This window comes from Cavia porcellus, unplaced genomic scaffold, assembly GCF_034190915.1.
Source record: "Cavia porcellus strain 051 isolate PalLab524CR breed Dunkin Hartley unplaced genomic scaffold, mCavPor4.1 scaffold_9, whole genome shotgun sequence".
Taxonomy (NCBI): Eukaryota; Metazoa; Chordata; class Mammalia; order Rodentia; family Caviidae; genus Cavia; species Cavia porcellus.
In genome coordinates, this window is record NW_026947492.1 from 732982 (window position 1) to 758059 (window position 25078).

A 25078-nucleotide genomic window follows, 5' to 3' on the forward strand; every position below is an offset into this window, starting at 1 on the left:
TCTTGTTTTACTTAGAAAAATTAAAGCCGTAGTTAAACCTGTCTTTCCTAATCCAAGCCAGCACCTGTGCAGATAGCTAAATGTTTTTCGAAATACTCAGATACATAATATGATATTTTTGCTTAAAAATCATGACCACAAACTATAAGCAAGTCCAATCATATTGCATGTCTGCAATTATTCTTTCTTCCTTTTTCCTAAATATATATTTCACATCTTTCTCTCAAAATTACAGCATCTCCTTCCCTATTTCCTACATTTATTGCTACCATTTCAATTCACGTCACTATCATCTCCCACCTCTCTACATCCAGCTTTAATCCTCACCCCTTATGATTTATTCTTAACATAGTAAAAATAATTTTTTGTTTTGTTTGAACCAAGAGCCTTTGCACTGAGCCATATTCCTGGCCCATTTTTAAACTTTTTGAGACAGGATCTCACTAAGTTACTAAGTTGCTCAGGCTGCTGTCCAATTTGGGATCCTCCTTACTCAGCCTCCCAGAGGCTGAGATCACAAGTATGCTGTGATCGCAAGTGTATGCCACTACACCTGGCCTGTGCAGTCTGTTAATAGCTGCCTACCTCAAAATAGAAGCTAGAGTCATTATAATGGCCTTCAGTGCACTATAAGATCTAGCCCAGGAAGGTCCAGTAAGGTGTGTTAGTTCTCTGACCTTTGTCTGGTCTCTCCACTTATTTGACTTACTTTTATTACATTAAATGTGTTCCCATCTTGTGATCTTTGCCCTTGCTGCTTTCTTTGCATAGAATATTCTTTCCCAGATATTACCCTGTCACTGTCTCTTGGTTGGCTTCTCCACGGCTTATCTGTCGTTTGACAAGAGTACCTATGAGAGAAGTGGTTGTACTGTAAGGAGTGTAGAATAGAGGGGCAGAGGAATGGCAAATGCTAAAGTCTCCTTGATGGCAAAGAGCCAGTGTGTGAGGTAATCCTAGACTTACCAGTAGTTGGTCACCTACTTGCTCTTCTGCATAATTGTCAAAGAATTAATACAGAACAAACAGTATCAAGCTAATAGAGAGGAAGCCAACTTTAGTTCATAATTTGAAGATCTTTTTCCTTATTAGTATTGCATTTTCCTTTGTAGATAAGTGGTTCAATGTCCTGTTGTTGCTCAGTTATGATTTATTGAAAAACTTTTTAATAAAAAATAGGTCAAAGAACTACTTGCACATTGTTTGTGAAATCTATTTTAAAAGTTTAGTAAAAAACACTGAATTATTAAATTCTTCCTTGAGTTTTAGGAGAAAGTGTTTATATGTATGTCTCATCAGACAAGAGAACAAAACTTTGTTACCTGACCTATTAGAGCATTTCAGAGCTCAGTCAGTGTTTATCTGAAATACAGTACCTGGCTACCTCTGCTATATCATTTTGAGAGTGTGTGTGTGTGTGTGTGTGTGTGTGCATGCACACACGCGGATTTATACTCAATGTGTATCCCAGGCCGGTGTCAAACTCAACATGATCCCCCTGCATTGGCCTCCCATGTGCTAGTATTATAAACATGCTAGTGTGCACAGCTCTGATTTGTAATTGCAGGGTTTATACTGTTTAATTTTATAAATTATCAAAAGTACTTATTGAAATAGATGGCTGAAATTAGAAAATATTCTCTTATTAGAGAGTATTTTTCTTACCACAGTTAAGAATTTTAGTAGAAGTCTATCCTTTCCATAGTTCTTTCATGTTTATTTGTACCCTCTTTAGTACGATGGAAGAGTAAATAAAGAGAGAAGGAAAATAATAGAAAAAGTAACGTGAAGCCAGGCTCAAAGTTAATACAGAAAGCATATATCACAGATTTTTTTTTTTTTTTTTTTTTTGCACCTCAGAACCTCGCACCTGGCAGGCAGGCACTTAAGCCACTGAGCTAAACCCCCAGCTAATCACAGAATTTTGAATAATCTGGGTGAATTTCTCCTTAGCTGATGCTTTGAGAACAAAGCTGCCTGTGTGATCCATTAGTTGTTGAGGGGAAGAAGCCCAGCCATTTCTGGCACTGAATTTCCAGTGGCTGTCTTCCCTGGGTCCTCATTAAGAACACTGATAAGATGCAGGGCCTGTAACCGGGCAGTGGCTTAGGATGAACTCTGAGAATGCCAGAAGCATCACTTGCTTTGACTTTTTAAGGGGGACTGAGTACTGGGAATGAACCGAGTGGCTCATTGTTTCTTGACAAGCACTTTACCATTTAGCTAGCTACATCCTAGTTCTTAATTTCATTCTTGTGTAGTGCTACTAGTACGGTTCTTAATCTTTTTGAACCACATAGGCCCTTGAATGAATGAATGAATTTATTGTTTGCTTATTTAGATTTTGGTAGGGCATGTTTCACCACTGAGCTATATTCCTAGCCCTTCTCATTTTTTATTTTGAGACAGTATCTAAGCTGCTCTGGCTGGCCTCAAGCTTGTGATCCTCCTACTTCAGCCTTCCAGGTAGCTGGGGATTATAAGTATAGGCCACCACACCCAAACCCTCAAACATTTTTATGTAGTTTTATCATGAATTTGTTATTTTTTAATTTTTATTTTAAAGAGAATAAAACCAAGCAAAATGAAACAGAAAAAAGCCAATCAAAACAAACCAGTGTAGGTGGCATACTATGTCAAAACAATAGGATATCAACAGTGGCTATCATAATGCCTCTTGTCTTCAAAATAGCTACTCATACTGTCAGACACAGTAAAAATCTAACAGAACAGACTAGAACCAATAAAAACAATGAATGCAATTCAGGACTTCAAAACAAGATAAGAATAAATCTAAAATGGCTATCATAATACATCTTGTTACCTTTTGAGATAGTTGCCCGTGCCATCAGATATAATAAAATCAAACAAGACAAAACATAATAAAATCCAACCAAACAAAACAGTGAAAATGATACAGGAATTCAAAAGAAGATAACAGGAAATTAATAATGGCTACTACCTTCAGAGGAAGATCCCCCATAGATGCTATGTTGGATATTGTTATCCTTTGAATAGGTGATCAGACTACCAGCTTTAGACCTGCAAAGTCAGTGAAACACTGTAAACACTACAAACGTTTAAATTGTATTTTACCTTAATAGCTATCATCCAAGCCTATGTTTTCTCTGGATCAGCTAGTTGCTTAAGGCCAGGGGGTGAAGGGATTGGCTCTTCTTGTATCCCAACCTGCATGCTGGAAGGACTGGCATCTGGCTCTCCTTTCAGGAGCCTGCGCATGGCGCCAATTCGCAGGGAGGTCTTGCATCTTGGTGACTTCTTGTTCTCTTCCCCCACAGTCTGCGAATAGCACTGACTCAAGGGAAAAGGCTGGCATCTGGCTGTCCCCCCAGCAGTCTGTGCATGGCAGTGATTCACAGGGAGGGCTTGCTTCTGGGTGACTTCTTGTCATCTTCTCCTGCAGTCTACAAATGGCACTAAGTCACAGGAAAAAAGCTGGTGTCTGGCTGTCCCTGTGGTGGGCCGCACATGGTGCTGATCTGCAGACAGGGCTTGTTTCTTGGTGACTTCTTGTTCTCTTCCCCTGCAGTCCACAAATGGCACTGACTCATGGGAAAAGGCTGGCTTCTCATGAATTTGATATTGATAAACATACTCATTTTGAACTCTTAATGAGATTGTAATCTGTAGGTCTGTCGTAGGTTTTAGAATCTGTTTGTGTAATCCGACCCAGATGATTTTGATATAGATTGTTAGGTTGTTATGCCATATCATAGGTTGTCATGCCATATGTTTTTGGTCATTTTGAGACAAGTTTTCACTGTGTCGTTCTGGTTGGCCTCTAACTTGGCAGCAATTCTACCTCCCCACCCTGCCAATTACTGGGATTATGGGTGTGTGCTACCATGCCTGGCCTGTGATGCCATATTTTGAGAACGTGTTTCAGGTTTATGATTTGAGGGAGTTTGCAGATTCCATACTGTGAGCTCATGAACAGGTTAATCTGTGATGAGTGCTAGGGGTTATATCTCAGTGGCAAGGGTGCTTGCCTGGCGTGTGCAAGGGCACAGTCATTGGAACCAAAACAAATTCTGGTATATTAGAAGATAAAAAAATTGAACTTGATTGGTCAAAAAAAAGTAAGTCACATAGCCACATTTAAGTTGGAAATAGTATTATTTAGTAACACATATGAAGTCTTTTTTCTTTTTGGGAATGTAATTAATTGGATTTTTTTAGGAGATTGTTTTTGTTTAGTTCTGATGTTGAACCAATTTCACATTCTTGGGATAAGCTGTATATGAGTATGAGAAATCACTGTTTTGATATGACACTTGTTTGATTTGCTAATTATTTAGCTCTTTGCATTATGTTCTGTGGTAAGATTGTCCTAGGGTTTTGATTTATTTTGCTGTTCTCAAATTTTGTAGCAAGGTTTTGTTAACATTATGAAATGAGTCTCTTTTCTGTTTTCCCTGCTCAGTTTTCACACTTTACATAAATTTCCACCACACAGGTATCCTGCATACATGGTTCTACATGTGCAGAGTCAACAAACTATAGTTTGAAAGTATTATAAAATGTACAGATTTTAAAATGTATACAGACTTTGGTTGTTTCCTAGACAACATAGTATAACAACTGTTTACAGAGCATTTATGTCATATATTAGGTCATATTGATAAGTCATCTAGAGATGATTTAAAGTATATGTAGGAAACAGGTAAATACTGTCATTTTATAAGGACTTAAGCATCCACAGATTCACCTATCTGTGGAGGATCCTGTAGGCAGTCTGTTGTGGGTACCAAGAGACAACTATATGTTTTATGAAAAGATTAGAACAATTACAAAATCAGAGGATCCACTCTCCCCATAATTACCACTCTCACTTGTGATACCCATTAGGAAGGCTCAGTGAATTCACTGAAAGCTGTAATCATGCTTGCTATTTGTTACAGGGAAGAGATTCAGATTAATATCAGACAAAGGAAGAGAAGCACTGAGCAAAGTCTAGGAAATTTCCAAATACAGTTTCTGTTGTCCTCTCCCACTGTAGTTAGCACGTTTATCTTCTAGCATAATGTGTGACAGTATATACAAATAATTCCAGACATGGAGGCTCATCACTTTTCATTGTCTGGAGTTGTCATGGAACTTCTTCACATAGACATGACTGACTGATCACATGGGTAATTTCAGTCTCCAGGTTGACTAATACCAGACAATACCATGACTCAGATTTCTCATTCTGAGACCATAATTGCCTGGCCAGTCCTGTCTCTAAATCATGCTGTTAGTATATCCAGTATGATTCAAGGTCCCCAGGCAAACAGAGAAACACTTGAATGACATACTATTTCAGGTGCCCAGATTATCTACCAAAAGCCAGGAGGAAAGACCTGACATTTTCTTTGGCCAAGGCTAAATTCTTCACCAAAGTTCTTTTTGACACAGGGTCTAAATATAAATATGTAGTCCAGATTGACCTTGAGCTGGTGATCTTTCTGCCTCAGCCTCCCAATTGCTGGGATTATAGACATGAGCCACCATGCTCTGTTTAAGCCTCAGCCCAACCCCTAATCTACTCGTACATGGGCAGATGCTCTACTATTGAGCTATAGCTTTAGCTCCAATTTTTCTGTGATTCTTTGGTCAAAGTCAAGTCTATAGGGTTTCAGTGATGGAAAATTCTTTATTTTTAAATTTGAGTCCAACAGCCAGGTATGGTAGTACATAGTTATAATCCCGGCACTTTGGGAGGCTGAAGAAGGAGGACCACTCATTCAAACCCAGTTTGGGCAATTTAATGATGAGTGAGATCATATTTCAAAATTTAAAAAGACTGGGGATATAGTTTAGTGAAAAAGCCCTGGATTCAGTCCCCAATGTGTGTATGTGTTTATACATATATGCATAAATCCTGTATTCTCTTAAAAAATTATAGAGCACTTTTCATTTTATTGCCTTTAAATTAAACTACTTTTCTTTCTTTTTTTTTTTTTTTTAAAGAATAAAGGCTCTCTTCAGTTTGAAGACAAGTGGGATTTTATGCGTCCAATTGTTTTGAAGCTTTTACGCCAGGAATCTGTTACAAAACAACAGTGGTTTGATCTGTTTTCGTAAGTAATCCATTAATTCTGTTTGCTAACATAACTTTTTTTTTTTTGGTACCAGGGATTGAACTCATGACCTTGTGCTTGCCAGGCAGGCATTTATGCCACTAAACTAAATCCCTAGCCATAATTAAATTTTGATGTCTTTCTATGCCTTTATGGAACATATACTTCTAGATGATCTCGTTTTGAAGGTGGCCAAGACCTCTCCCAGGTTCAGGTTTTCTAGGCTGGCTGACAGGACTGAATATACATATAGTCACAGCTATTATTTATACGGTAAAGGGATACAAGCCAAAATCAGCAAAGGGACTGGGCGTGCTGGTGCACATCTACAATCCCAGCACTGAGGACACTGAGGTAGGAAGATTGCTGTGAGCTCAAGGCCAGCCTGAACTACATAGTGAGACCTTGTTTTGAAAAGAATAAATAAACAAACAAAACAAAATCAGCACATGGGACAAGGTATGAGAAGAGGGACAAGCAAGGAGTTGGCTTCCAAGATGGTCACACAGGACACAATTTCCCCAATGCAAAGATTGATGTAAGGCATGGTATGTTGTCTACCAGGGAAAGTTGATAGATTTGGTATACAGGGTTTATATGGCAGCACAGTCTGTACCTAGCACACACCAGAGTTGTAGACTTTACAAAGAAAGCAGGTGTTCGGTGTGAACTATATTATTTATATAAATAATTTTGGTACACAAGCCCCTATGACGGTTTCAAGAAAACTTTATAAAAGTATATGAAACGTGTTGACCATTTACGTTCTTCATTGATAGCCAAAGTCTAACTATATAAGCAGGCTTTTCTAAGGAATAGAATCTCAGGTTTTGGCAGTTTGGCCAGTATGGCTTTAGCACAAAAGTGTTGTCAGTGAGTTCCCACACCACAGAGCAAGACCGACTTGTAGAATGAATCTCAGCTATACCTTTTAGGGATCTTGGATTTAGCCACTTAAAACAAGTCCCATTAACCATGAAGTTTACCTTAGAAAACAAGATTTTCTCATATGTTTCTATATGGATTTTTTTTTTAAAGTGACTTGAGGCATCAGTTCAGGCAAAGAATCAGTTAGTTGAAGCAAACATGCATGCTACTGAGGGTACATACACAGATGAATGTGCTCTTAGATGTCGCATAGTGATATCCCTGGAAACACAGAGTTTTAAATGGTTAGAGTATCCCAAACATGACATGTATTATTCACTTAGTACCAGTTAATAAGGCCCCCAGTTGGATTCCCACTATGGGACTTTTCTCAGTCCAGTCCAAAATTCAGTTCAGGTCTTGGTTTCAAATGGACTTAATTGAGGGAACTTAGTTCTTGGCAATTTGCTTACCTATCATACCAGTTTACCTTCCTCACTTGCTAGGATGAATATTTGGAGTTGCTCGACATGGATAGCACTCACAGTCAGTTGGATAGGTGTGGGTGTGCTTGGCAGTAAGTTTGAATTAAAAAGACCCATAGGAGCCTGAAAAGAAACACTGGGCTTTTTTTTTTTTTTTTTTTTTAAATAGTGACAAGCTTGTAGGAATAGTGCTGAAAAGCAAAGATCATTAATGCCCTTTTGCTGCTCTTTACCTCCCCAGGATTTTGTGCTGGATTTTGTTTTTCCCCTCTTAACAAAATCATTGTTTCCTGTTCAGTAGTCAAACTTTTCATTTTCCCTCTACCCCTACCATCGAGACCTTTAAGAGGAATAAACACATTTTTAAACAGGAAACATTTTTAGTTCTTAGCTAGAAAGACATGTTTAGAAATTGAAAAAAGGATGAAATTTTTCAAAATGAGTATATTATTTCTCACCCCTTTTTTTCCTGATTAATTTTTTTACTGCATAGCCTAGAAAAATAATCCATTCCTTTCTGGAGCCTGCTGTATTTAACAGCCACATTGCCTTTCTATGGTGATAAACATGGTATAGAGGAAGGTAAGAGAAATGGAGTGGTTATCAATCCATTGTTGCAAACCGAAGCTAATCTAGAAAGCTGAACACAAATAAAACAGTAGCAATGAGACACTTTGAGAATGGGTCAGGAGTCCAGTTGATAAGGATTAGTGAAGCAATTTCATGATTTATCCTTTCCTGACTTGGAGCATTTGGCAGGAACCACAAATTAAGAATGCAGTGTTATTCTTTGTATCAGATATATAAAGAGAGCCAATTTGCACTTTGACTTTGAATGTTCTCATCAAAGGTTAAGCCCTTTTCTAAGGGCATCTGTAACTGTTGAGGTAATTCAGCCAGAATTCATGACATTCGTAGTTTATGAATCCATAGAAGGGTCTTTTAAGTCTTAAAGTTTTCAAGGCAGAGTCCAATTTATTATATGCAGCTTGTGGTAAGATTATAATAGCCCATCATAAGAATCAGATTTCAACTTAGTGCCAGACTAGGCAAGTAAAACTCTGTGTGAAGTCAGGATTCTAGAAAAGCCATCAGCTTTTCTTTGGCAGCAGCAAAGCTAAGGTGCTGCAGGTCTCATAGTCATATTTTAAGTCCAAATGACAAGCAAGAGTGTTTTTAGGTCTTTTGTATTTTGTCCAGTTATAGGATCCAAATCAATCTACTAAAAAAAAATACACACATTACACTGGAAAATCCGATTTTATAAGTTCAGTAGCAATAAAAAATTGCTTTTTAAAACTCCAGAATTGGAAAAAAATTTTTTTCCCTACCAGAAATAAATAAATAAATAAAACAATCTCAAAAACTGTATTTTTATTTGAAGATTTCCTTCATCTCATGTCTCTTTTTTTCAGAAGCACCAATAGGTAAAAGTCCTAATAAATATCATTTATTGCAGAGTCTTACTCTATTTTCTGTATTCAGAATTTAAATTCCAATTTCTTTTTTTCTTTTTTTTTTTTTTTTTGGTCTTTTTCGTTTTTATCGGTACCAGGGATCAAACTCATGACTGCCTGCTTGCAAGGCAGGCACTTATGCCGCTGAGCTAAATCCCCAGCCCCAAATTCCAATTTCTTTATTAGCAGAAAAAAGTATTGTATCCCACTCTTTTGAGTAACTTTCTGATTTTGATGATTCTTCTAGTATTTATGAAATAAGTATAAAACATACTACATCAGTTTTTATCATCTATCATAGCTAAATGCAATACCGTAACCACAAATTACAAAGTCATTTTGTACCTCTTCCCTACCTTTTTTCTTATTGCAAGGTCAGTCAAACTCCTAGCAGTAAATTTGGTTTATAGGGTAAATGTTTTAGTTGCTGGGAGATCCTGACTGTAATGCAAGGAATAGAGAAAAGACTAAACCAGTGGTGGCAAACCTATGGCATGTATGCTGCAGTGGGCTGTTAGTATCATTAAAAGCTCAGAAAGGTTCACTGTCCCTACCTCTAGACTACCTTAAACAGTATGCCAGCCCCAGTCCCTGATCTAAATATTATTTTTTCATTCTTATAGGACAGAAAAACTTAAATTTTTAAAATTCCAGCCAGCCATTGTACATGCCTGTAATCCCAGTACTTGGGAGGCTGAGGCAAGAGGATTGCCGTTGAGTTAGAGGCCAGCCTGAGCTATAGTGAGTTCAAGGTCAGTCTGGACTACACATAGCAGGACCCTGTTTCAAAAAATGGAGTGAGCTCCACTGTTGGTGGGGGTGTAGACTGGTGCAACTACTACGGAAATCAGTGTGGAGAATTCTCAGAAGACTAGGATTGGAAGTTCCATTCAATCCAGCTATTCTTCTCCTGGGTATTTTCCCAGAAAAACTGAAAAGTTCAGGTCACAGTGATATATGTGCACCCATGTTCATAGCAGCACAATTTTTAATAGCTAAATCTTGGAAACAACCAAGATGCCCATCAACTGCAGAGTGAATGAAAAAGATGTGGTATTTTTATACAATGGAATATTATTCAGCTATAAAAAGAGAGGCCTTCATAGGCAAATGGAGACAACTTGAGGCTATCCTCATTAATGAAATAAGCAAGAATCATATTTATAAATATCACATTGTGTGTATAGTGTAAAAAATAATAAATATAGGAGTAATAAAACCCAAAATATGTAATTGCTGTTGTAAAGAGAGGAAAAAGAAAGTGCTCTATAGGATATAACTGGATGTATGTTTAAGTGTATAGGTTTGATAACCATATTACTAAGTTTTTGTTGGATCATTGAACAGAACTGTTTGCAGTCTCATTGTTTGAATGTCCACTTTGTATGCTTCACTTTTGTAACTTGAACAACTATTTGTAAGAGGACAATATATAATTATCAACTAGTGATTTCTTAATATTTTTTTTTGAAATTACGTATTCTACTCTTTTTGTTTGTTTTTTTTTTTTTTTCCTTTAAAAAAAATGAAGTGAAGTGAATTGAAATAATAAAATAAATACTGTTGGTTCAATCCAAACTCACCTTTGGGTACTTTGGTTTTTTAACAGTACTATAAATTTAACCCAGGGTCTGGCACATGCTAGGCAAGTGCTTTATCACTGCACTCCTGGCCCGTTTTTGTTTTTTGGGTTTTTTTTGGAATCGAACTTAGGACCTTGCACATGCCGGGCAGGTAGGTGCTTGTACCACTGAACATTATCACCAGTCCTATTTTAATATATTTTTATTTGATTTTACTGTTTGATTATTGGGGCTTAAATACAGGGCCTTCACACTGAGTGAACTAGGTCCCCAGTACCCCATTTATCTATCTCTCTCTCTCTCTCTCTCTCTCTCTCTCTATCTATCTATCTGTCTATCTGTCTATCTATCTATCTATCTATCTGTCTATCTGTCTATCTGTCTGTCTGTTTGTGTGACAGAATTTTGCCCTAGGCTAGACACTGTAGCTGGGCGGAGGCTGGGAGGCAGAACCAGGGGGCTCTATCTTCCCTGCCCCTAGGAATTTACCTGTGGTGCAGAGTGAATACCAATGGGCTACCTGTGCATCCCTAATGCCCCTTAGGCACCCCACACACACACAGCACGTGTCTGGCAGAGAGAAAGCCAGACTTCAGTGGTGGTGGTTGGGTTTGTTTTTCTCTCTCCACATTCTCAGAAGAAAGGCCTCTTTTGTTTCATACTTCTCATCTTTTGGACATGCCAGAATCTTACACTATCTGTCTATCTTTTTGAGACAGGGTCTCCCATTGTAGCCCAGGCTGGTCTTGAACTTGCAAAGATCCGCCTGCCTCAGCTTCCCAAGTGCTGGGATTACAGGAGTGCACGACAACACTTGGCTTATTATTTTTGAAGACAGGATCATCGGACTGGGTTTGATCTTGCTATTCTCCTGTCTCAGTCTTCCAGAATGCTGGGAGTGTAGGTGTGTGCTACCACATCTGGCTCTTTGGGAAGTTTAAAGCCAGATGCAGTGGTTTAGGCCTGTAATCCCAGCACTAGAGAGGCTGAGGCAGGAGGATCCATAGCTAGTTCATGGCCAGCCTGGACTACAAAGTGAGTTCAAGGTCAACCTGAATTATATAGTGAAACCCTGCCTCAAAAAAAAAAAAAAGAAAAAAAAAAGAAAAGAAAAGAAAACAAACACCCCCCCCCCCAAAGACCCTTTTCTTTTTCTATCAAGAAATAAAAAACTGCCAGGCATGATGGCTCACGCCTATAATGTAGTTGGGAGTTCAAGACCAGCCTAGGCTATAAAATGAGCTCAAGGCCAGGCTGAACTACATAGCAAGATCCTGTCTCAAAAAGACAAAAAATAAATAAAAATAAAAATAAAAATAAAAAAAACAAAGACATCTCTTAGACTTCCCCACATTACTTTAGTTATTTAATATGATCAAAAGCAGCCAGGAGATTGAGAGAACCAGCTCTGGTAGATCTGTCATTCTCAGATTTCATAGGTAACTTTTACTTCTCACAACAGAAACAGCTGCTATTCCATGCCATGATTGTTTCATAGCCACCCAAAGCAGCAAGTATTTGTCATTCTGTTCTTTCACTTGCCTTGTGAGTCCAACATTTTTTTTTTTGTCTTTTGGAGACAGGGTCTTGCTATGCAGTTCAGGCTGGCCTTGGGCTAACTTTGTATCCCAGGCTGGTCTCAAACTTGCAAACAATTCTCCTGCCTCAGACTCCCGAGTACTGAGATTACCGGAATGCACCACCGCACCCAGCTTGAGAGTTCAATTTCTGATGCGATGTGTGATACTTTCAAGGTGACCTCAAGTTCAGTAATTGCCATGAAGTCACATAGGACTCACCATATAGTTGTATTGATGATTGTGATTTGTTGCATTGAAGAACGCATGCAAAATCACCAAAGGAAAAGTGTGCAAGTGGCAAAGTTCAAGGGAAACCAGGTGCAACCTTCCAAATGTCCTCTCCCAGATGACTCACTCCAGGGGGCTTAACTCCTATCGCAGCTAATTGTGAAGTCATGTGTGCGACGTTTTCTACCAGAGAAGTTTATTGGAGATTTAACGCTGAGTGTTTTTATTTGGGGCTGGTCATGTAGCAGCCTCTACGTGGCAGAAGGAAAAGGAGGAAAGAAAGTGTTCTAAATAAGCCCCATTCTTTGTGTAAAGTTTAGGCACAGTGAGCTGTTCTTATCAAGGAATGGCAGAAGCTATCCCAAAATTCAAGTTCATGGAAGCCAGCAAGTGACAGCCTTGCAGATAGGTCTAAAGAGAGTGGTCTCAAACGTGCTATATTAATCTTTTTCTGTACACTAGTAAAATTACCAGTGAGTTTTAGATGTATGACTATACAACTGTGCCCACCAAAGTGTTGTATTCCTCTTCACTGTCACATAACAAAATACTTCAATTAATTTTTTTTTTTAGATAGGGTCCTACTATGTAGTTCAGGCTGGCCTGGAACTCACTGTGTGCAGGCCTTGAATTAGTGGTGATCCTCTTGCCTCAGCCTCCAGAGTTGTGGGATTATAGGTATGTGCCACTGTACCTAGCAAAATACTCTGATTTCTTAAATAATAAGAGCTTGTTGCATAATATTAATTAATTAATACTCATAAGTCTGTCCTTTGAGGAATTAAAATTTAAGAAATAACCAAAGCCTTTTATTAGATAGCATAATATAGATATATTTATAGCATTGACATATTTATATGCATTAATAGATGCATATATAGTATTAATACCTGATGGCACTTAATTTGAAGCATTAATAGATACATATATTTGGATAAACTGTCTTTTGCATAAATGTTGAATGTGACAGATTTGTAATTGTTTAGTTTTTGTTGATATATCATGTAGAATAGTGTTCTTTGAGTACTCTTGATTTGGAAAAGTAGTGTAGTGTGTTAATCTGCTTCATATACACTAAGCAGAAATATCAGTAACCTTCTACCTGTTATAGTTGGTGACATCAGTACATTGTTTTAAAGAATCCTTAATTTCCTTGGCGTATCCAGCACACTTTTGTCCTTTGAAGTGTACAAATATGCATTTCTTCTAGGTAAAAGGCTTCCTATTTATCTTATCATGGCATCACAAAAGTTACAAGACTTTACAGTAATTAAAACCTTTCTAAATTTAACTTAATTAATTAATTTATTTTGAGACTGAGTCTTTTGAGTTGCCCAGGCTGGGCTTGAACTTGTGATCCATTTGTGTCAGCCTCCCAAGTAGCTAGGATTACAATCATGTGTTCCTATGCCTGACCTGTTTTGACCAAAATAATTGTTAAAATTTGGGTTGCCTTGTATCTTTTATAATCTGAAGTACTAAGTAATATACTAATATTAGCTATATTGATTATTTGACATGTCTCCCCCTTTTCCCATTATCTGTGTCATTCTCAGTTGACAGGTTACTAGTATTTTGGATAGTATAAGAGATTGTTCTGGCTGGATGTGGTGGCACATAGAGGAAGGAGGCTGAGGCAAGAGAACTGCAAAGTTCAGGTCAATTTGGACAGTTGAGCAAGACCCTGTCTCAAAATAAAATTTAGGAAAAGAGTGGGGAGAATGACATGGTGGCACCTACCTGTGATCCAGCACTTGGGAGGCTGAAGCAGGAGGAGTGTGTGTAGCCGTCTTGGACTACACAGCAAGACCTTGTCTTAAAAAAAAAATAATAAAACATCAGAAAAGAGGGACAGGGACTGACCATGTATCTCAGTTGGGAGAGTGCTTTCCTAGCATGTATGAGGCCCTCCTGAGTTTAATCCCTAATAACACAATAAACAAAAGGAGAGATGGGGAGAAATGTTATGCAGTGTTTATTAGCTCTAGCCTTCTGCCTTATAGACTCCAGTTAGTGGACATCCAGGTATGCAGTGTTATGGACTGTGTTAATCTACTAGGCATATTGGTGCATGCCTATGGTCATAGCTACTCCAGAGCCTAAGGCAGGAGAATGATCACAGGTTCAAGGTCAGCCTGGCCATGTAGTGAGACTCTGCCTCAATAACAAAAAGGGCTGGAGGTGTTAGTGATACAGCACTTGCTTAGTGCACTTGAGACCCTGGGTTCATTTCAAGCCCCACCATAACACACATGCACATAGTTTGAATCTTAGGTAAGATTTTCAGGGAGCCATCCAATCTCATTCCTGTCAACACACCTTTGCCTTATTTGACTCAAGTAACATTTGAACATTTGAACTCAAGAAACTTTTGACATGAATAAGACAGGAAAACTAAGGTAGCTGTGTTTTGGAGAGGCACACAATTCCTGTATTGGGGACTTGGGCTTCAGAGCTCTTGAACAGCTTTATCAAAATTAAGACTTTATTAGGATTGTACTGCAGTGTGTGACTCTTAATATCCAGCCTTCTTTCTCTCCCCTGCAGGGATCAGACCTACTTTGTATGAACTTACAACTCACCCAGATTTCTGTAGCTCATTTCCCATTTTCTCTCTCAGTCATTCCCTCAGTCTATCACGTTTCTCATCCCATCTGCCTTTGGAAGCTTAAACTGTCACACAAGTCAGTGTGATGTGCCCAACACACAGTAAGCAGTCAGTGCATGTTGGCTGAAGTTTCTTTTGGCAAACCAAATAAGAGTGATGGTGACTTTGACTCTGGTATTGGTGATGTGTATAGATATTTTAAAACTAAAGACACATTTAGATGCCAGATACATTATAAAAATATATTTAATACTAGTGCATGTATAGAAAGTTAACTCTTAATTACCAAGTTGTAGCTCAGGGAAACTTAAAAGGATAAGGTCTTATTCAGAAAGTGTTCCTCAAACCAGGTGTAGTGACAGATACTTGTTCTGCCAGCACTCAAGGAAGGAGATCTCTGAGTTTGGGGCCAGCCTGAGCTACATAATGAGTTTAAGGCCAGCCTGGGATACATAATTAGACCTTGTCTAAAACAAACAAACAACAACAACAACAACAACAACAACAACAACAACAACAACAAAACCCATGTTCTTCAGGGACTTATGGATGACAGAGCTTCTGCCATTAAAAAAAAAAAAAATAGAAGTAAAAACATCTCCAGAATTATATGTTAATAGCCAGGTAGTTTACTCTTTGGTAAAATAGATGTGTGTGTCTGTGTGTGCGTGTGTGTGTGTGTGTGTGTGTGTGTGTGTGTGTGTTTATGTGTGTGTAGGGTTTTTTTGTTTGTTTTTTAAAAACACCGTAGTCCAAGCTGGCCTTGTTGTTGTTGTGCTGACCTTGTATGTAGTGCTGGCCTTGTTGTATGTATGTATGTATGTATGTATGTATGTATGTATGTATTTTTTGGAGATAACAGTCTCATTCTGCAGTTCAGGCTGACCTTAAACTCACTTTGTAGCCCACTCTGGCCTAGGACTCGCAGTGTTTGAGGCTTTGGCCTCCTGAGTGCTGGGATAACAGGTATATTCCACCATGTCTGGCTTATTATTTATTTTTTTTTAAGATGGTCTTGCTATGTAGTCTAGACTGGTTTGAACTATGTAACCCAGACTGACCTCAAACTCATGACGATTCTCTTGTCTCAGCTTCTCAAGTGCTGGGATTACAGATGTGTGACACCATGTTTGGCAGTTCATGGTTCTTATGTGTAAGTTTATGAGACTTTTGTCTTTGTGCTTTGTTAAAACAAAGGAAACAATTATCATTGAGTAGCAGATGCAAAGAGAAGGATAAGTGATTTGCCATAATCAGATTTATAATTTTCTTTTAAAAGAAAACCATTTACATCTCTGTGTTAAGAAATTAAAATGATTTATATTTGTTTTTGCATTAGAAAATTTTAAGAACAGTTAAATTAGGGCAGGTGAGATGAGATGGAGACATCCTTTTATTATGAAGTTTTATATAGTAAGTAGCAGAGATTAAGGAAAACAACTACAAAAGAAATTAAAAATTGAAACGTGTATGTGTGACAATTTATAAAGGGTACATGGATCCTGTGAATGAATTTAGGCACTATTAGTTTGGTCTACTGTTATCTATGAAAATTACAAGTAGAGAACTTAAGATAAATTTTGTGTCTGTTTTTGGTTCATTATTAATGTTTGTTTACCTACTTTATTTTTACAGAGATGTTCATGCAGTCTGTCTCTGGGATGATAAAGGCCCAGCAAAAATTCATCAGGCTTTAAAAGAAGATATTCTTGAATTTATTAAGCAAGCACAGGCAGTAAGTTCTGTGTCTTTATTTTGAATTATTACTGTTATTCTTTTTTTTTGGTGCTGGGGATTGGATACAGGCCTCTGCATGTGCTAGAACATGTTCTCCATCACTAAGCTATACTCTTAGCCTTAGATGTTTTTAGACTCTTCAGAAAATAGATTTTACAGTTTTGAAGGTAGAGCTTTGTGAACTAATTTTAAATACTATGTTTACTTTGGACACATCACATTTGTTAAATTTTTAAATAAAATGATTGTCAGTTGTTGGATGTTTCCCTCCACAGTGTTGCTATTTGTGTCAAGATAAGCTGTCATTATCCTCAGTAAAAATGCTGTAATATAATTTTAAAAGTCTGTACTACTGTAATCTTTTGTCTCAGGTCAATCAACATATATCTATCTTTTTTTTCTCTTGTGACAGATATTTCTTGTTGAGCGGCAGTTATTTTCTTCAATTTCAGATACTTCTCTAATTGTAAAACCCTGAGATTGTCCTTTGTATTGCTGCTGCTGAACTGAAATCACTCTTGTATTGATTTTTATTGTATAAATTTTTACTTTTATTAAAGACACAGCTCATATAGGCATTGAGTCAATTAGGCCAGCATTATTTTCTTATGTTCATGTACCTTTGTCTTTTGGGCACATTGAATATCAAGAACAACTATGACATCACTCCTGAATGATTTCTATGCCATTTTGAGAAGGGCAATACATTTCCTTTCTGTATCATGAAGTAGAAAACTAGAGGGCTAGGATTTCTTATTCTCTAGTTAATTGGCTTTGTTTTGTTTTTTGGTCTTTTTGAGATAGGGTTTCACTATGCAGTTCAGGCTGCCCTTGAGCTCACCAGGCTGGTCTCAAATTTGCAATGATCCTGCCTCAGCCTCCCCATTACTGGGATTATAGGTATGCACTACCACACCCGGCTATTCTAGGTGAATTTTCCTGTCAGTGAAAAAGATCACACATCTAAGGCCAGGCTGGGATGAGACTGTGTCCCAAAATAAAAATTTTAAGAAAAGACTGGGTTATAGCTTACCACCATAGGTTCAATTCCAGGTAGCATTAAAAAAAAAATAAATAAAAAGTTAAATGGAATTAGCTGCTTAGCAGTTGAAAACCTTTAAAATGAGTTTTTTTCTTTATATAGAACCTAAAGGAAAATACTGAAATCAGTATATGATTAGCATTTAATTTTACTTATAGCCACTGCCCTGATGGAATAAGAATGATGCAATATTAGTGTTACAACATTATTTTATTGATAATGTCTTAAAAAGTAAATTTTAAAAAATTATTGCTTTTTAAAGAAATTATATTTTAATGAGAATAAATCCTGTCTTCAAACTTAGCATATTGTTTAAGTATCACAATTAAAACTATTGTAGAATTAATTTAGAAATACATTTTCTTCTTACATTGAAAAATGTGAGGTTATCTGTTATGTTTATTTCAAGTTGATAAAGAGTTTTATTCTGTACGAAAATAGGCTGAGAAAGAGTCATCTTAAATATTAACGGATGCTAAAAAATACATTCAACACTAGCAAATGAAATATATGTAACAGTTTGAAACATGACCTAGCAAAGTCATGAATGTAGACCTCAGCGAAAACCTGAAGATGGGATAAGTGCTACCGATTCAGAGCAGTTAAACTGTAGGAGTAACAGTGTGCCACGTGGGTGTATAGTTTTAAAGGATTTTTTAGTTCTTAAGACAGTTCAGCTTTGTGAATCATACTATTACTGTTCCTATTGAGTCATTATTAAGCAATATTCATTTGAACTTTTTTAGGAACATTATTAATTACACTTATCTTTATAGGAAGAACCAGATCTCACAAATGGGGACAGTGATACACACAGGCGTTCATTATTTAAAATGACAAAAAGGAAGTTGGGGGTTTACTTCAATGGTAGAACATGTGCTTAGCACACATGAGCCTGTGCATTCTATGCCAGCAATGTAGTGCAGTGCAATGCAGTGAAATAGACATGTAAGTAAGAAAAGGGACGTTAGAATAGACACACAGGGCACCAGCGCTCAGGAGGCTGCAGCGGGAGGATCACCTGGCTGTCCCGAGCACTCTGTAATAAAGCTTCTCACCTCAGAAAAACACACAGTGCTTGGAAAGTTTAGGAATTGGATTTACTTTTACTTCAACATAACATATGTTTCTTCCATTCTGGGAATTGAATTCATGGTTTTGCACATGCGAGGCAAGCAATCTACCATGAAGTGCTTCTTCAGCCCACTATAACTATTAAATTTGTTCGTAATTCTGTGGTTTAGCAATTTAAGGCTGTGCTCAGCTGATGTCACCTGAGCTTATTAACATGGCTGTAGTTGGCTGTGACTCTGTGTGGACAAGGTGGTGAGCAGCCCAGTAGCCTTCTGATGTTAAATACTTCAACCACATGATTTTTCATTCACAAGCAAAGCAATCCCTAAGGTGAATCTGTGAGACCTATAGACTTGGGAATTGTGCTTTACATCTGTGACATTCTGTTGGACAGAGCAAATCACAAAGCCAGCCTAGAATATTAGCAGTAGACAAACAAATTACACCATCTTAAAAACTTGAGATATATTACCTCATATGTGTGAGTCTATGGGTTTAGTCCCCAGCACCATCAAAAATAACATTTTAAAATATGATTCAGTGAGTTTAATACTCACAGTTGTATAACCATCACTTACTAATTCTAGAATATTTCCATCATGCTAAAAAGAAACCCGATACAGTACCTGTTAGCAGTCCCTCCCTATTACCTTTCCTTTTTTTTTTTTTTTGGCGGGGGGTGGATACTAGGGATCAAACTCATGACCTCATGCTTGCCTGGGAGACTCTTATGCCACTGAGTTGTATCCCCTGCCCTCCTCCTAATTTCTGACAACTCTAAGTCAGGAATCTATTTAGGCCTCTGTGAATCTCTCTCCAACTCTCTGTCTCTCCCTCTCCCTCTCTCCCACTCTCCCTTTCTTCCCCTCGTTCCCTCCCTCTTCTCCTCTCCTTCTCCTCCTCTCTGTCTGCTATGTAGTTTGGGCTGGCCTCACACATTATGTAGCCTAGGCTGCCTGCAGACTTGCAGCCGTCCTCTGGGTTTGCCATCATACTTGGTGAATTTCCCTATTTTTGACATTTCTTATAAAATGGGACTGTATAAATGTGACCTTTTGTGACTGGTTTCTTTCATCTGAATTACTATTTTAAAGACGTATGTCGTAGCATTTATCAATATTTTGTTACTTTTAGGACCTGAATATTATTTCATAGTGTGGCTATACTACACGTTTATCCATTCATAAGTTGATGGACATTTAGTTTGTTTCTCCTTTTGTTATTTTTAATAATGCTGCTTTGGACATGTACAAGGTATTTGGGAACATGTTTTAATTGCTCTTGGACACAATACAGTTTGTACAGTAACTAAAATATTTAAAAATTATGGCATGAATATGGTTAGTTCTTATTTTTGAAAACACTTTTATTTAAGTTAGTGTAAATCTTTTTTTTTTTTTTTTTACAGCGAGTGTTGAGCCATCAAGATGACACAGCTTTGCTAAAAGCATATATTGTTGAATGGCGGAAATTCTTTACACAGTGTGATATTTTACCAAAACCCTTTTGTCAACTAGAGATTACTTTAATGGGTAAACAGGGCAGCAATAAAAAAACAAATGTGGAAGATAGTATTGTGCGAAAGGTAAGTTGATTTTCCCCATTGTTTATCTAATATTTTTCAAAACAATGGTTGTTTGAAGGCATTTTCAAAATAATTTAGAGTTTTAAGTGGGTTTTTCTGCTTCATATATAAATTCTTTTTTGGCTCTAACTGCATATTATTGTATAATATTTTTCTTTCATTTATATTTAGCTTCAAGTCTCCATGTTTTGTTTTGTTTTTGTTTTTGTTTCTGTTTTTTGAGACAAGGTCTTGCTTTTAAGCTGGCCTTGAACTTGCAAGGATCCTCCTGCTTCATTCAGCCTCTCGAATGCTGGGATTACAGGTGTATGCCACCATGCCTGGTCTTCTCCATCTTTTTTTTCCCCTTGCATCGTTGTTGCCATCTTCTTCCCCTCCTCTTCTTCCTCATCTGCTTTCTTCTTTTCTCCTCTTCTACTTCCTCCTCCTCCTCCTCAGGGACAGGGTTTCATTTTGTATTGCAGGCTTGCCTTGAATTTGTAGCAATCATTTGTCAAGTGTGAGGATTAAGTATGTTTATGTGAAAAAATACATAGATGAGCCCCAGGTACATGGTGAATGTTATAAAAGTGTTAACCCGTGTTATTTTTGCTACTGCAGCTGTTACTAGTTTTGCTATTGCTCTTATATCCAAGAAAGTTACGTGGGAACCCTAAAATATATATACTCAGCAGTATCAAATAGATGTTCTACATTTTAAGTGTCAGTATAAGCATATGCATGTGAATATTCCAAACACACCAATATCTATGAAATCCATCTTGGAACTATGGAAGAAGCAATATTTTCTAGGTATTATCATCATTGTTATTATTTATCATTATTTTTAACTGCTGCTGGAAATTTTCCTTTTTTATGCGTAGAGAAGTGGGTAAACAAATAATGGAGTTGAGATTCAAACCCAGTTATGTCTGTTTTTATTGTTATGCTAAATATACTACTTTCCAAAGTAGTCAGGCAATACAGACCCAAGAGTTTGATTTTGTTTTGTAGTATCTGCTAAAATTTGCTTATATGGGGCTGGAGATTGAGTTCAGCGGCATAAGCACCTGCCTTGCAAGCAGGCAGTCGTGAGTTTGATCCCCGGTACCGATAAAAAGGAAAAAGACAAAAAAACAAACAAACAAAAAAATTTGCTTGTATGCCATGTGCACACATGTGCATGTCTGTGTGTACTTGGTACGTTAAAAATTTTAAAATGATGACATACTTTGCTCTTGTTTTCCTAGCTCATGCTTGATACATGGAATGAATCAATTTTTTCAAATATTAAAAACAGACTACAAGATAGTGCAATGAAGCTGGTACATGCTGAAAGATTAGGAGAAGCTTTTGATTCTCAGCTGGTCATTGGAGTGAGAGAATCCTATGGTATGTTTGAACTTTTACAGTCATAACTACCTTTTCATGGGAAAGTTTAGGACAGCTATCTTTCTGTCACTGACATTTATTAAAGCATGTAAAGTCATACTTCTTTTTGGCACCAGATCCTTTTCTTTTTAAAGAGTATACAAATAGTATTAATTATACTTCAAAGAAATCGACAGACATCATTATCCATGTGGTCAGAGTTCCTCCATAATGCTAATATCTTGGCTAATCTTTTTGGTGACCTAAATTAAAGAAATATAAATTTGAATCTACAACTTATAAAAGGTACCTTGTTTTATGTTTGTTTCCAGAGAGAGTTACTTCCCTATATACCTTCTTTTTTTGACATTTGTATTCTTAATTCATACTTTCAGCCACATACATTGTTTCCTTTGATATAGGACATTCTTCTTTCTCCTCCTCCTCTTGTTCTTTTTTTTTTTGAGCCAGGGTCTTGCTACACAGTTCAGGGTGGTCTCAGGCTCATGTTGTACTCTTGACTGGTCTCAAACTAGAAATGATCTTCCTGACTCAGTCTTCTGAGTGCTGAGATTACGGGAGTGTGCCACCATGCCTGACTTCCTCTTCTCTGTTAATTTATTCTTATCCTTTATTTCCTTGTGGAGGCCTTTCGTTTCGTTTCGTTTCGTTTTGTTTTGTGTGAGGGATTTTTTGAGACAGGGTCTCTCTCTTTGTAGTACATGGAAGTGTTGAAATTGCTGTGTGGCCCTAAGTTTGTAGCAATCATCCGTCTCAGCCTCTCAAGTGCAGGGATTATAGGGATGTGCTACCATGTCTGGTTTATGGAGGCTTTTTTTAATTCCCAGACTAGGTTAACCCCTCTGAGTAGTTCATAGTGCCAGTATCTTTTTGCATTAAGGCTTTTAAGTAACTTGTTGGCACTTCATCTTTACTAACATAGGACTACCTGGCACAGAATCATTTTCAGTAAGTATTTGTTGGACCAATGAACCTTTAGAATATTATCGAATGGATTTTCTCCATTGCCATATGTCTTTTTATCAAATCATTACTGTTCCTGAAATTTATCCTTTTATTTGTTTGCCACCAATGTAGACATTTTTAATTCTATAGTTAGGCTTTTGAAGAATTACTTTTATAGTAATCTTGTTGCTGAGAGATCCAATATACTATTCACCAGATTAATTTTTAGGTAGAATTTTATTAGGTTCTTTTCCCTGCTTGCACCTTTAATTATATACCTGTGCTAAATTTAGAATACTTACTGAAATTTAAACTTTCCATAGCATTCTTTATTTATTATTCTACCTTATTTTCTGTTAAGTTTATAATGCACTTAGTCAGCATAGTCATTGTAGCATATTTTCTAAGTATTTACTTACCTTGCTGTTTGTGCAAATGCTTATTTCTTAAGATTCAGTTTAAAGGGGCTAGGGATTTAGTTCAGCGGCATAAATGTCCGGCCTTGCAAGCAGGTGCCGTGAGTTCGATCCCCAGTACCGATAAAAAGGAAAAAGACAAAAAAAAAAAGAATTCAGTTTAAGTTCCATCTTGTCTGTGAATGGGTTGTTTTTTTCTTGGGAGGTGGACATAGCATCTCACTATGCAGTTCTAGCTGGCCTTGAACTCATTACGTAACTTAGGCTGGTCTTGAACTTACAGCAGTTCTCCCTTAGTCTCCAAAGTAATGTAATTATAGGCATGCACCACTATACCCAACTTGTGAATAGTTTCTTTTTTTTTGATCTTTTTCATTTTTATCGGTACCAGGGATCGAACTCACGACTGCCTGCTTGCAAGGCAGGCGTTTATGCCGCTGAGCTAAATCCCCAGCCCCGTCAATAGTTTCTTAATCATCAGTTTAGAAGTCAGCCACTTTTCTGTAAAAAATAGTTATATTATTATAATTACAGTATTTATTTGTTACTTTGTTGCTTAATGCTATTACCATTTAAGTTTTTTGTGGAGATTTTTGTCTTACGTTGTTATATCTTGTAACCATTGCCATCTTGTACATAATGATTCCTCAGTATTTCGTTTTCATTTATTATATTTAAAATACTAACTGAGATCATAATTAAAGTTCTGTTTTGTTTTTCAGTTAACCTTTGTTCTAATCCTGAAGATAAGCTTCAGATTTATAGGGACAATTTTGAGAAGGCATATTTGGATTCAACAGAGAGATTTTATAGAACTCAGGCACCCTCATATTTACAGCAAAATGGTGTACAGAATTATATGAAATATGTAAGTCAGAACTTAGTTCATTTGATAATTTGAGCTATCCGCTTGCTATTCTTAAAATGATTGCTGTTTCATTTCTGGACAGGCAGATGCTAAATTAAAAGAAGAAGAAAAACGAGCATTACGTTATTTAGAAACAAGACGAGAATGTAACTCTGTTGAAGCTGTAAGTAATTTTATAATTGTATATTTTATGGGGTTATTTGAAGTACAATAATCCAGGAATGGCAAATACATGACATAATGACACTATCCTTTGTCACATTTCTGAGCAACAGTATTAATGGTTATAACCCTTTTTTCCTATGAGCAAAAGTGTAGCTCTCAAGGAACCTCATTCAGATTCGTTTGTTCTTCAGAACTGGTGTGTGTCATAAAACATATTTGCTCTCCCTGCTCTAGATTTTACTACTTTTACTGCTCAGTACTTAGTTTTTAATCAGTCTCTTTTCTTTCAGACATATCTAAATTAACCATTGTACTGACTTTCATGTACCAATAGGCTATTTGACACACCGCTGATTCTCATTGCTTTGTGAAGTTATGTTCTGTAAAGTGACTACAATCACTGAGTTAGTCACTGCTGATTCATTATTCCTAGGAATAATTCTTGTTATGGGAAAAATTTTCACTTTATCATGTCATGAGAAAAATACTGTTACTTGGTAAAATGACCTCAGCCTTTTATATTGTATAAAGCTGTCATTAAAAATAGATGGTTATACATTATAGCTTATATCATGTGTTTTCCTTTACATGAAGGATGTATCTGCATGTGCTTTAGTAAGAAAAATAAGAATCAGTTTGGGGTGAGGCTTGGCCTCGGTATAAATATAACAACAGTATTTCTACTAGTTCCTTTCAGTCTTTGGAATTTAAGAACTCAATTTAAATTTACATTCAAAGGCATAATATTCTAGTTTGACTAAAACTCAGTGTTTTTCAAATGACAATCAGTGTTATTCTTTGTTCAGAAATTATGCTGACTTGAATATTTGTGTGTGTTAGGGATGTTGTTTATTCATGATTGTTAGTAACCTTCAGTGAGATAATTTTGGTGTTGGCAAAGAAAAGGTAAGAGAACAAGAACTAATATTGTGGTTGTTCATAAGACTCTGTATAGAAATTTAAAGCCAGGTTTGGGATCCATTC

The 25078-nt window shown here is 37.0% G+C and overlaps 1 protein-coding gene across 1 annotated transcript in view; it reads left to right on the forward strand.

The window, feature by feature from the left end:
- Cul5 (cullin 5) overlaps window positions 1-25078 on the forward strand; it is an 87136-nt gene that overhangs the window by 20064 nt on the left and 41994 nt on the right. The window contains exons 2-7 of the mRNA XM_023561507.2: window positions 5974-6083; window positions 16527-16626; window positions 20153-20329; window positions 21559-21700; window positions 23784-23929; window positions 24012-24092. Of these exons, the coding sequence (XP_023417275.1) occupies window positions 5974-6083; window positions 16527-16626; window positions 20153-20329; window positions 21559-21700; window positions 23784-23929; window positions 24012-24092 (756 nt within the window). The remainder of the gene's footprint in view (window positions 1-5973; window positions 6084-16526; window positions 16627-20152; window positions 20330-21558; window positions 21701-23783; window positions 23930-24011; window positions 24093-25078) is intronic.